Source organism: Equus asinus, chromosome 17 (assembly GCF_041296235.1).
Source record: "Equus asinus isolate D_3611 breed Donkey chromosome 17, EquAss-T2T_v2, whole genome shotgun sequence".
NCBI classification, from domain to species: Eukaryota; Metazoa; Chordata; class Mammalia; order Perissodactyla; family Equidae; genus Equus; species Equus asinus.
The window spans coordinates 24,129,152-24,141,337 of NC_091806.1; the positions used below are offsets into that span (position 1 = coordinate 24,129,152).

General features: G+C 35.8%; 2 protein-coding genes and 1 pseudogene across 2 annotated transcripts; 2 read left to right on the top strand and 1 right to left on the bottom strand.

The window, feature by feature from the left end:
- Nucleotides 1-1,667: 1,667 nt before the first annotated feature.
- LOC106844083 (olfactory receptor 9G19-like) lies at nucleotides 1,668-2,603 on the top strand. The gene has a single exon (XM_014861403.1). The coding sequence runs from the start codon at nucleotides 1,668-1,670 to the stop codon at nucleotides 2,601-2,603; it is 936 nt and encodes a 311-aa protein (XP_014716889.1).
- A 4,083-nt stretch (nucleotides 2,604-6,686) lies between these two features.
- On the bottom strand, nucleotides 6,687-7,761 carry LOC106844082 (olfactory receptor 9G19-like; annotated as a pseudogene).
- A 3,495-nt stretch (nucleotides 7,762-11,256) lies between these two features.
- Nucleotides 11,257-12,186, top strand: LOC106844081 (olfactory receptor 9G19-like). Its single transcript, XM_014861402.3, has one exon. The coding sequence runs from the start codon at nucleotides 11,257-11,259 to the stop codon at nucleotides 12,184-12,186; it is 930 nt and encodes a 309-aa protein (XP_014716888.3).

Below are 12,186 nucleotides of genomic sequence, written 5' to 3' on the forward strand. Positions count from 1 at the left end.
AATACTGGAAGAAAACAGCAAATCTTTGTGACCTTGGGTTAGGCAATGGTTTCTTAGATAAGACACAAGAGAAAGGGATAAGGAAAAATAGATAAATTGGACTTATTCATATTTAAAAAATTTGTACAGCAACGAAGAAAGAAAAAATAGACAAACGGGACTTTATTGAATTTAAAACCTCTTGTATGTCTGTGAAGACCATGAAGAAAACCAAAAAGATCACCCAGATGATGGGAGAAAAATTTTCAAGTCATATATCTAATAAAGGCTTGTATACATAAAATAGAAGAATCCTTACAATTCAATAATAAGAAGACAAGAATCTAACTATAAGGTGGTGCAAAGATTTGACTAGATATTTGTCTAATAAAGATAAACAAATAGTCAATAAGTACATGAAAAGATGCTCAACATCATTAGTCATTAGGAAAATGAAAGTCAAAATCACAATATTATACCTCTTCACCCCCAATAAGATTGTTACAATCAGGTAGACAGAAAATAACTTGTGTTGGTGAGGATAAGGAAAAACTGGGACACTTATACCTTGCTGTTGGGATTGAAAATTGTTACAGCTAATTTGGAAGACAGTTTGTCAATTCTTCAAGATCTTAAATATGAATTCAACATGTGACTCAGCAATTCTATCTTACATACCTACACAGGGTAAATGAAAACATACGTCCATACAAAACGTGTACACGAATGTTCACAGAATCTGTCAAGAACTGTGGAAGCAACAAAGTTCCCATCAGCTGATGAATGCGTAACCAAATATGGTATAACCATTTAAAAGAATATTATTCACAATAAAAAGGAATAAAGTAATGGCATATGTTAAAACATAGATGAAAAGGAATTATTTTAACAAGATCTGTTTGTGCAGAATTCATTTGTCTTAACTTTCTGTCCTTGATAATAAGAATGCTTCTTTTCTCTGGGTATAGAGAGGGCAGCTCTCACATGAGAGTTGTATCTCCTGTTTTCAGAAATAAAGGGGGAGATCAGAGTGTTCCTTTTGTATCTGCTGTTATTTCAAATGCCATTAGCTCAAAATAATTCTTATGCCAAAGTGGCATATTTTGGAGTGATGTATTCTGCCACCGTTGAAATGTCACCATCTTCTAAACAATAAGAACATTCCCAATTATCACGTTTTGAAGATCTTGTCCATTTCTGGCTGGGAAATTAGAAAGGGGGGAGTTTCTCTCAGTGTCAAAATTTAGTTATTTCTTCTCTCAGTTTTCACCCATCATGCAGGACTATTTTCTTAATATCATCTAAAATTAAGTGAAAGTATTTATATACTTATTTATTATGTGTCTCTCTCTTCTAAATTACAGATACACAGAATAAGTGTCAGCCCTATCATCCATACTGCTGTATACCAATGACCAGACAGCACATAGGGCTCAAAAAATACATTCCTAAAAAAAGAATATACCACCAACAGCACTAAGCCTTTCATATTATTAAAACAATTTTATTGAAGTGAATATATTGAGGCTCAGAAATTTACCATTACATGTCCAAGTCAGTGAAGATTCCTGCTCAGATATCCCTTACTCTAAGATCCATAGACAAGAACAGAGAATGCCCTCCTTTGGCATTGTTTGAGGGAATTAAACTCTTGACTCTTCCATCTTTAGGTGAGGTCCCTGTAAGCCATGGAGAAGAGCAATCACACAGTGACAGAGTTCATCCTGGTGGGCTTCACAACAGACCCCATAATACAGCTGGTCCTGTTTGTGGTGTTCCTTGGTGTGTACTTTTTGACTGTGGTAGGGAATAACACCCTCATCATGTTGATCTGTAATGACTCCCAGCTGCACACACCCATGTATTTTTTTATTGGGAATCTGTCTTTTCTGGATCTCTGGTATTCCTCTGTCTACACCCCAAAGATCCTAATGACCTGCATCTCTGAAGACAAAACAATCTCCTTTGCTGGCTGTGCAGCTCAGTTCTTCTTTTCTGCTGGGCTAGCCTACAGTGAGTGTTACCTGTTGGCTGCCATGGCTTATGACCGCTATGTGGCCATTTCCAACCCCCTTCTTTATGCCCAGGTCATGTCAAGGAGATTGTGCATCTGTTTGGTTATATATTCCTATACTGGAGGTTTTGTCAATGCAATAATACTGACCAGCAACACATTCACAATGAACTTTTGTGGTGACAATATCATTGATGACTTTTTCTGTGATGTCCCACCACTGGTGAAGTTGTCATGTGATGTGAAAGAGAGCTACCAGGCTGTGTTATACTTCCTCCTGGCCTCCAACGTCATTATCCCCACTGCGCTCATTCTGGCTTCTTATCTCTTCATCATGGCTGCCATCTTGAGGATCCGCTCCACCCAGGGCCGCCTCAAAGCCTTCTCCACATGCTCCTCCCACCTGATTTCTGTCACCTTGTACTATGGTTCCATTCTCTATATCTACTCTCGCCCAAGTTCCAGCTATACCCTTGAGAGGGACAAAATGGTTTCCACATTTTATACTGTGGTGTTCCCCATGTTGAATCCCATGATCTACAGTCTGAGGAATAAAGATGTGAAAGAAGCTCTGAAAAAATTATTCAGGTTAACGCAATTTGAATTCTAAATTGACATAAATGACTCAAATCAGTGCTCAGTGAAAACAGAATTCTTCAGGCGATTCCTGGAGAGCTAGATTAAGAAAAAAGAAATAAGCATTTTTTCTATTCAAAGAAAGCAAATGAAACTATTTATTACCTTGTTTTAGTTTCTTTTGCTTTTATGATCAAACTATATACTGTTGAATGTGGATTCAATTTAATATTAATACAGTTTTGAAAAGCAACAGTAGTGTTTAATGTAAAATAGAAGAGTATATATTACTTTTGGATCAAAAGATTACATTTTACTTTACTATCTCCCCTAACATTGACTTTTTTTTTTTCTCCCTACATGATGGACACTATGGGAATGTGAAGAAAATGTCATATGGATACTTGAGGTTCATGAAATATACCACAAATCCTTATTGTCCAGAACACACGGATCTTCTGGGGCAATGGAAGAATAAGGAATATTAAGAATTTTGTGATGAAAAAAGTGAAGGAAGTTACATGTTAGATAGTAAGTGCAGTTTAAAAAAAGATCACAAATGTCAGAGCCAAGACAAATGGTTAAATGGCTCCAACTATTTGTTCTAAAGTTTTAATTTAAATGTATTGTATAAATGTGCACTTTAAAACAATAGCTATAATCTTCCAATAAAAGCTTTGACCTTCTTAGGCTCAAGCTGCTCATTTGTCAAATCTGACTAATAATCCTAATTTTCAGTCTTGTACTAAAGAGTATTGAAAAAATAAATCAACTAAACCTGCCACATATTGAATATTGAGATGTAAGTTTCTTTGCAGTTAAAATGTTCTGGTGGGGAAAAAAAAACAAATATTGGGTTTAGAATACAATGGAATTTTGTTTGTTGGTTTGTTGTTTCAGTTTGTAAACCTTGATATTGTTATTTCTCTTCATGGGAAAGGTGTAGTGGAATGGAATGTGGAAAAGTATGGCAGAGTACTCATTCTCTGTGGAAGAGATCACACTTTTATGACGATATGAAATCCTAAAGACACATCTTTCTCCATGGAATTAAAAAGATATGTTGGTTGCTTTTTAAAAAAGAAATTCTTGTAATCTAAACAACTGAAACTTTTTGAATAATATTAAACTGATGCAGAAGGCACAATGTTAACAAAGATATCTTGTATATCTCGATTAGAGCTTATGAAAATATTTGGAAGGAAGTACTTCTTAAAAATAAATCTTAAGAAAATTTTGAGTAAATTCCCAGCAGTTTAACCATTCCAAATTTTATTCTCAACAAATAAACATTGTTTGCCCTGCCTCAAAGTCAAACTATGTGCATGAAAACCATTTGATCTTATTTTCTCTTTAGGACATCTCCCAAAGATAACCAAGATGGTAAATTTTATGAAAATTTAGTCTCAAAGAAGCAAAATACAATATTATGAAATATCAAAAAACTCAATATTATAAGTTTAAAATTGTTCAATCACAATAAAATAATAAAGAATGGTTTGATCAATGTGCCCTTGTTTTAAGTATAACTCAGTGACTATACTTGAGATATTAGAATGTTTACAAATTGTCTATAAGCCAACAATTTGGAGAACACAATAAGAGCTTTCTGCTAAAAGATAAACTTCATCTCCATGGCCTTATGGACTCAGCTGCTTTCTGGAAGGCCCCTCATTCCAGTTGCTTACCCTTGACCAGGAAGGACAGTCCTGGAAGGAACACACCTTTCCCTCTCCTATGATATTTTGGCATGGTCTTTGTACCAAATACATCTATTTTCTCAACAGCCCTTTGAGACACTTTCCACACAAGTTCAGATATATGTACCTTATTGTCCAAGAAACAATTAGAATTCATTTGGAATATGAGGATGATATCTTAATTAGGATATGATGAACTAAGGAGCATTTCATTAAACGTTGATTTTCTTAATGGATCTAAGTCCTAATAGAATTGCTAAGTGTGTCTGATTATAGAAACTCTCCAAATTGTACTAATTAGAGTTTTCTAGAATGTACCATATTTTTCATAAGTTTTTTCTTGCAAAATGCTCTTCTCTCTCTTCTAGGCTACTCCGTCTTGTCTCATTCATCAGGACTCCTATCTGGTGTTATAGGTCGAGTTTATCTCATCACAATTCATATATTGAAGTCCTGATGCCCTGTAACTCAGAATGTGACTATATTTGGAGATAGGGTCTTTATAGAGGTGTTTAAGTTAAAATGAGGTGGTTAGCGTGAGCACTAAACCAATCAGACTGATGTCTTTATGAAAAGACGAAAGGGGGGCTGGCCGGGTGGTGTAGCAGTTAAGTGTGCACCTTCTGCTTCAGTGGCCGGGGTTTGCTGATTTGGATCCTGGGTGCAGACATGGCACTGCTTGGCAAGCCATGCTGTGGTAAGGCATCTCACATATAAAGTAGAGGAAGATGGGCATGGATGTTAGCTCAGGGCCAGTCTTCCTCAGCAAAAGAGGAGGATGGGCAGCAGATGTTTGCTCAGGACTGGTCTTCCTCAAACAAAAAAAAAAAAAGAAGAAAGGAACGTTAAAACACACCAAAAAAACACCAAGGATAGATGAAAACATAAAAAAGGACTATTTGAGGGCATGGCAAGAAGGAGCCCATCTGCAGACCAAGGAAAGAGGCCTCAGAGGAAATCAACTTTGACAACACCGTAATCTTGGCCTTTTAGCTTCTGGAACTGTCAGAAAACAAATTTCTGTTCTTTCCATAACCCAGTATGTGGTATTTTGCTATGGAAGCCCTAGCAAAGTAATATACTTGCCTTTCAACACTAGGGTTTTTTCATCTTGTTGTAATCTCATGATATTTTTAAAATTTAATTAATTAATTTATTTACTGGTGAGGAAGATGGGATCTGTGCTAACATCTGATGCCAATATTTCCCTTTTTGCTTGAGGAAGATTTTCCCTGAACTAACATCTGTACCAATCCTCCTCCACTTTGTATGTGGGTTGTCTCCACATCATGGCTTAATGAGGGGTGTACCTGGGATTTGAACCTGCAAACCTGCCCTGCAAAAGCAGAGTGTGTCCAGCTCAACTACTCTGCCACCTGGTTGGCCCCCACAATCTCATGTTTTATGTGTAAAAGGACTACTAAAATTAAGAAATGCAACACACTGTAATGAAATATTCTCTAACTTCTCATTAATTCACACATAACAGTGAACAGGCAAAGAAATACATTCATAGAACCTGGTTATCAGTCATTGCTTCACCTAATAGAAATTTTTACTCTGAATTTGCTCTTGCATGTAAAGCTTTTTGAAATTTCTTTATTTGTCTTCTTATCTATTTCTGTCTACATCTCCATATCTGCCCATTCCATTCAGCTGCCATACTTTTCCCCTTAATTCTTTTGTTGTCATTATTGTTGAGGTAACGTTGGTCTATAATTTGATTTTTTAATGGTTGGAGAAAATATTCTTTTATTGCAAGCTGTCAGTGACTGTAAGTAGAGATATATATTCCTTCTTGATCTATTGTCATGGAAATCTTTGTATCATGGCAAGAAAAACTGAAAATAAGTAAAAAATATTTATTTCTAGGATCACTTTATAGTAGATTTTTTACTTAGGACCACCTGAATCATACTTTCTCCCAACAGATGGGTGATTGTCTCTGGATTCAGAAGTTCTGGGGGTTTGCATTCCTGTTTTCTCAACTATGAACTACATAATTTGAAGAAAGAATTTAATCTATCTAATCCTGACAATCTTTCGATAACTACTTTCATCATTCCCACATATAGATTAAAATATATTCTATATAGGCAACTAATGAACTGTGTGAAAATTATTTTAAAAATCCATTCTCTTTCTATTTTGGAAAAATCCCAGTAATTTCATACTCTATTCCAAGCTAGCAGGTATAGAAGTTTTTTAAGTGGACCATCCTCATTTATTTAAAAAACTCATTCACATACATTGGTAAAAACTTCAACAGACAAATGCACACTGATGTTTTCACATTATCCATTCATTTTTTTGTTTGTTTTCTTCTATTATGTATTTCTGAGAGTACAGGACAGTGACAATGACAGGGAGATATTCTCAGAAATAAAATACAGCCATTGTTTACCAAGTATTTTTATTTAAGAAAACTTTTCTCTATCTAACATTTTATCCAGGGTGTTTTTAAAATATTTATTTCTTAAGCTATAGATCAAGGGATTCAACCTTGGAAACACCACAGTATAGAACATCAATGCCTTTTATCCCTTTTCAATACATAGCTAGCACTTCGTCAGGAGTAAATGAAGAGGATGGAACTGTAGTACAAGGTGAGAGCTGTCAAGTGAGAGCTACAAGTGGAGAAGGCCTTGAGGCGGCCTTAGGGGGAGTGGATCTTTGAGATGGCAGCAATGATGAAAAGGTAGGAGGCAAGAATAAGCATGATGAGAGTGATGACATTGGAGGCAAGTATAAAATACAGCCTGGTAGCTATACTTCATATTACAGGCAAACTTTCCAAAGGGAGCAGATCACGGAAAAAATCATCAATGATCTTCTTGCCACAGAAGCTCAGGGTAAATGTTTTGCTGGTGATGATTACTGAGTTAATAAAGCCACTGACATATGAAGTTGCAACAAGACTGTACATAACCTTGGGGACAAGGCCTTGGAATAAAGCAAGGGGTTAGAGATGGCCACAAAATGGTCATAAGCCATGGCAGCCAACAGGTAAGCCTCACTATACCACAGATTGGCTGAAAAGAAGAACTGAGCCAGACAACCAGCAAAGGAGATGCTTTTGTCTGCAGAGATGCAGGTCATCAGGATTTTAGGGGTATAGAGAGAAGGACGCCAGAGATCCAGGAACGACAAGTTTCCAGTGAAGAAATACACGGGTGTGTGGAGTCAAGAATCAGCATAGATCAGAGAAATCAAAGTAATATTCCCCAAGAGACCGATGACATAAACGATGAGGAAAATGAAAAAGAGTACTTTCTATAACTACAAGTCTGCTGTGAAGCACGAAAGTATGAACTCTTTTACTTTGGTGAAATTTTGTTCATCCACTGATTTGGCATTTCTATGGGTCCTCGCTGTGAAAAGAGAAATAAATATGTATGATTTAAGATCTCAGTATATCAGCACCTCATCATTTGCCATTGTAGATCATTGAAAATCCCAACTGATGCAGTTACTTTGTAAATTTTGAGACATGGTTATGCTTATTTGGGTATCATCCTTGCTGGATAAGTGGGAAATTATTCTATGTTGCCTGAGAGATCAAGAATTATACACAAACACAGTGTGTGTAACCTTATATTCTTAAACATTTTGGAGGGGTTGATTTCTGTATCTTCTCTTCTGTTTGCACTTAGAGTGACTGTGGAAATTGTACAAGATATAAAAAAGGGAATTTGAAAGGATGCAATGATTTCTCTTTATATGTTTGAATCTTTTTGTCCTTTACCAGAGAATTATATGAAAAAGCACACATAATATTCTAACCATAATTTCGAATATCCTTGGAGGTGCATTTTACTGTAATTTATGGGAAGATAATAGCTATATTTTATTCAACTTTTTGTCCACAAAACCAAGAACACACTTTTGCATAAAGAAGAAAATGTCTAACTTGAATAAGTAATAAAATAATAGATCTAGTTAGATAATAGGAATTTGAGAACATAGCTACTTGTTTGACCCTCAAATTTACCCTCAAAGAATGTGAAAATATTAATCAATTGATAATTGTGTTCACAATCTGGTTGACTTTACTATAGAATCAATGGCAAAACAAAAACAAAACTAAGCAAAAAGCAAACAAAATAAGACTAAATTGGAAAAACTAAATTGTTTCGGGGAATATAACAGGTTGAATAATGGCCCCAGTAGATATCCATGTTCTAATTCCTGAAATCTCTGAATGTTACGTTATATGAGAAAAGAACTATTATGTTAAGTTGGGTAGATTATCAGCGTGAGCCCTAAATGCAATAAAAATATCCTTATATGTCTGCTCATATCCTCTACCCATTTTTATACTGAATTGTTTGTTTTTGTTGTTGTTGAGTTTATGAGTTCTTTATATATTATGGAAATTAACCCCTTGTTGGAAATATGATTTGCAAATATTTTCTCCCAGTTGGTGGGTTGTCTTTTAATTTTGTTCCTAGTTTCCTTTGCCTTGAAGAAATTCTTTAGTCTGATGTAGTCCCATTTGCTTTTTTTTTTCTTTTTTCCCATGCCTTATCCAAAGAACTTGAAATCAACAATTAAAAGAGCCTTAGACACCCCTACATTCATTGCAGAATTATTCACAATAGCCAAGACATGGAAGCAATCCAAGGGCCCATCAACTGACAAATGGATAAAGAAAATGCCATATATATATATATATATATATATATATATATATATATATATATGCAAGGGGATACTACTCAGCCATAAAAAAGACAAAATCATCTCGTTTGCAACAACATGGATGGATCTCGAGAGTATTGTGTTAAGGGGAATAAGCCAGATTGAGAAAGACAAACAGTACATGATTTCATTCACATTTGGAAGTTAAAGAAGCACATGAATAAAGAGAACAGATTAGTGGTTACAAGAGGAGAAGGGGGTCAGTGGGTGTGTGACAAGAGTAAAGGGGCACAAATATATGGTGACAGATAAGAATTAGACTATTGGTTGTGAGCATGATGCAGTCTATACAGAAACATAAATAACAATGTACAACTGAAATTACACAATGTTATAAACCATTATGACCTCAATAAAATAACTGAAAAATATGTATATATATCTATGTCTCTTTATATTATGGAGGCAGAGGGAGATTTAACTATAGACACAAGTGGATGAGGAAGTGGAAGCTCAGAAGCAGAGATTGAGGAGATATAACTGCAAAGAATGTCAATAGCCACAAGAAGCCAGAGGAGGCAAGAAATAAAATCTCTGCTGTAGCCTCTGGAGTATGACCCTGGTAACACTTTGAATTTGGCCCAGTTATATTGAGTTGTACTTCTGACCTGCAGAACTGTGAAGGAATAAGTTTCTGTCATTTTAGAGGGACAAAGGAAAAGTCTTCAATATATAACAAAAATATCAGTATCATTCAACTTACGTGCTTTAATATACAGATTTAAGCACATGAATATATATATATATATATGTATAGTATATGGACTTTATGTGCACACGTCTTTATTTTAGCATCTACATAACTCAAGAAAGAATGAGAATGCAAATTATAGCTAATTACATTTTCACCAGGGATTCGTAGCCTTAAAAAAATTTTCCTCATCTTATTAAATAACAACCAATTTGTCAACATTTAATTTTCTTTAATTGCTATTTAAGTTATTTCCCAAACTCTGAAATCCTGAGGGTCGTAGGGATCTACCCCCATGGGGATGCAGAAACTGATACAAATGATTCTGGGACAGGCATATTTGAATTCAGTTGAAGTGATGGTCTTGCTCAGAATTTTAGGTGAGTTGCTTAATTCACATGTTAGAGGCTTTATCTTCATATCCTAAGACACACATTTTTTGCATAATTGTTCTTGTTAAGGTTAAATTCATTAATAATAAAACCAACAAAAGCAATAAAAATTAAATAAAGTATAAGTTTCTAGTACTACATTATTTATGTAGTGTAAGTATGTATATTATTTACATTCAAAATTGACTCTTAGGATATTGTAATATATTACATTTTTACTGTATTATATGTATAAAATACAGTGAATCCTATGTACTTCATAATCCCATCATTACATATCATCATTTGTACATATTTTTTCCAAAGCTCTGTATATATCCTCTTTTTTCCTTATAATCTCCTGAGTATTTTCTTATCCCTATAAATACTATTATGAGATATGAATTTATAGTAGCTATAGGATGTCCCAACAGAAGAAAGCACTGATAGAAAAATACTTCATTCTTTAAAAAAATGGGTGAGTCCAATTTTTCAGATATAAATACATAACTTTTGAAGCTAAGAAGTCACACCTTTAGCAAAACAGCAAATTGACATGATAAAGAAGACCAAAGTGCAAGAAAATAGAAATTATAAGTTCATCTTCCCTTTAGTGAAACGTTTGTTCCTAAAGGAAAACGTAATCAGCAGCTTTGGAAACTTGGAATTTAATATTATTAAAGTCATTAAAAAGGAGGCCATTACACTGAGATGGATCTTATACCTTCATAGCCTATGTCAGCAAACCAGAACCTAAAACACAGTCAATGCACTTGAATCTGAGAAAACAAAACTTAAGAACAACCAGTCACAAACAGCCAGCTGGGTTTTCCCAAATAAGGCAACTGCATAAGCCAGAGCCAATCCATTAATTTACTTGCTTTGCTTCCACTTCTCTACAAAAACCTCTCCCCTAGCTCCCGTTGGCAGAGAACTCCTAACCGCATTCTGTTTGATGCGGTCAAATTCAATGCATGCTCATATAAACTCAAGAATTTATATGTAGCTAAGTTTATCTATTAACAACTTATAATTGTAAATTCTGAGGTGTTCATGGGAAAATGAAAACTTTTTCTAAAACAAGCAGTGGCATTGCTGGATCTTAGACTTCAAGAGTTACCACTGATATAATGTTGTTTATTTAGCATATCTTCTGTATATTCAGTACAGCGATTCAATCTGAAATCTCATTTTATCTTCTTTTAGATGAGATTCCCTATAGGCATGGAAAGAAGCAATCAGACAGTGACAGAGTTCATCCTGGTGGGCTTCACAACAGACCCTGTGATGCAGCTCGTCCTGTTTGTGGTGTTCCTTGGTGTGTATTCTGTGACTGTGGTAGGAAATACCACACTCATAATGTTGATCTGTAATGACTCCAGGCTGCACACTCCCATGTACTTTTTCATTGGGAACCTGTCTTTTCTAGATCTCTGGTTTTCTTCGGTCTACACCCCAAAGATCCTAGCGACCTGCATTTCTGAAGACAAAAACATCTCCTTTGCTGGCTGTGCAGCTCAGTTCTTCTTTTCTGCTGGGCTTGGGTATAGTGAGTGTTATTTATTGGCTACCATGGCTTATGACCGCTATGTGGCCATTTCCAACCCCCTGCTTTATGCTCAGGCCATGTCAAGGAGATTGTGCATCTGTTTGGTTATGTATTCCTATACTGGAGGTTTTGTCAGTGCAATACTACTCACAAGCAACACGTTCACAATGGACTATTGTGGTGACAATGTCATTGATGATTTTTTCTGTGATGTCCCACCCCTGGTGAAGTTGTCCTGTGATGTGAAAGAGAGCTACCAGGCTGTGCTGTACTTCGTCCTGGCCTCCAATGCCATTGCACCTGCAGTGCTCATACTGGCCTCCTACCTCTTCATCATTGGCGCCATCTTGAGGATCCGCTCCACCCAGGGCCGCCTCAAAGCCTTCTCCACATGCTCCTCCCACCTGATTTCTGTCACGTTATACTATGGCACCATTCTCTACAGCTACTCTCGTCCAAGTTCCAGCTATTCCCTTGAGAGGGACAAAATGGTTTCTACATTTTATACTGTGGTGTTCCCCATGTTGAACCCCATGATTTACAGTCTGAGGAATAAAGATGTGAAAGACGCCGTGAGGAAACTTTTCAGGTTAACACAATCTTAA

Coding starts and splice junctions, on each gene's coding strand:
- LOC106844083 (XM_014861403.1), top strand. CDS start 1,668: ATGGAGAAGAGCAATCACACAGTGACAGAGTTCATCCTGGTGGGCTTC.
- LOC106844081 (XM_014861402.3), top strand. CDS start 11,257: ATGGAAAGAAGCAATCAGACAGTGACAGAGTTCATCCTGGTGGGCTTC.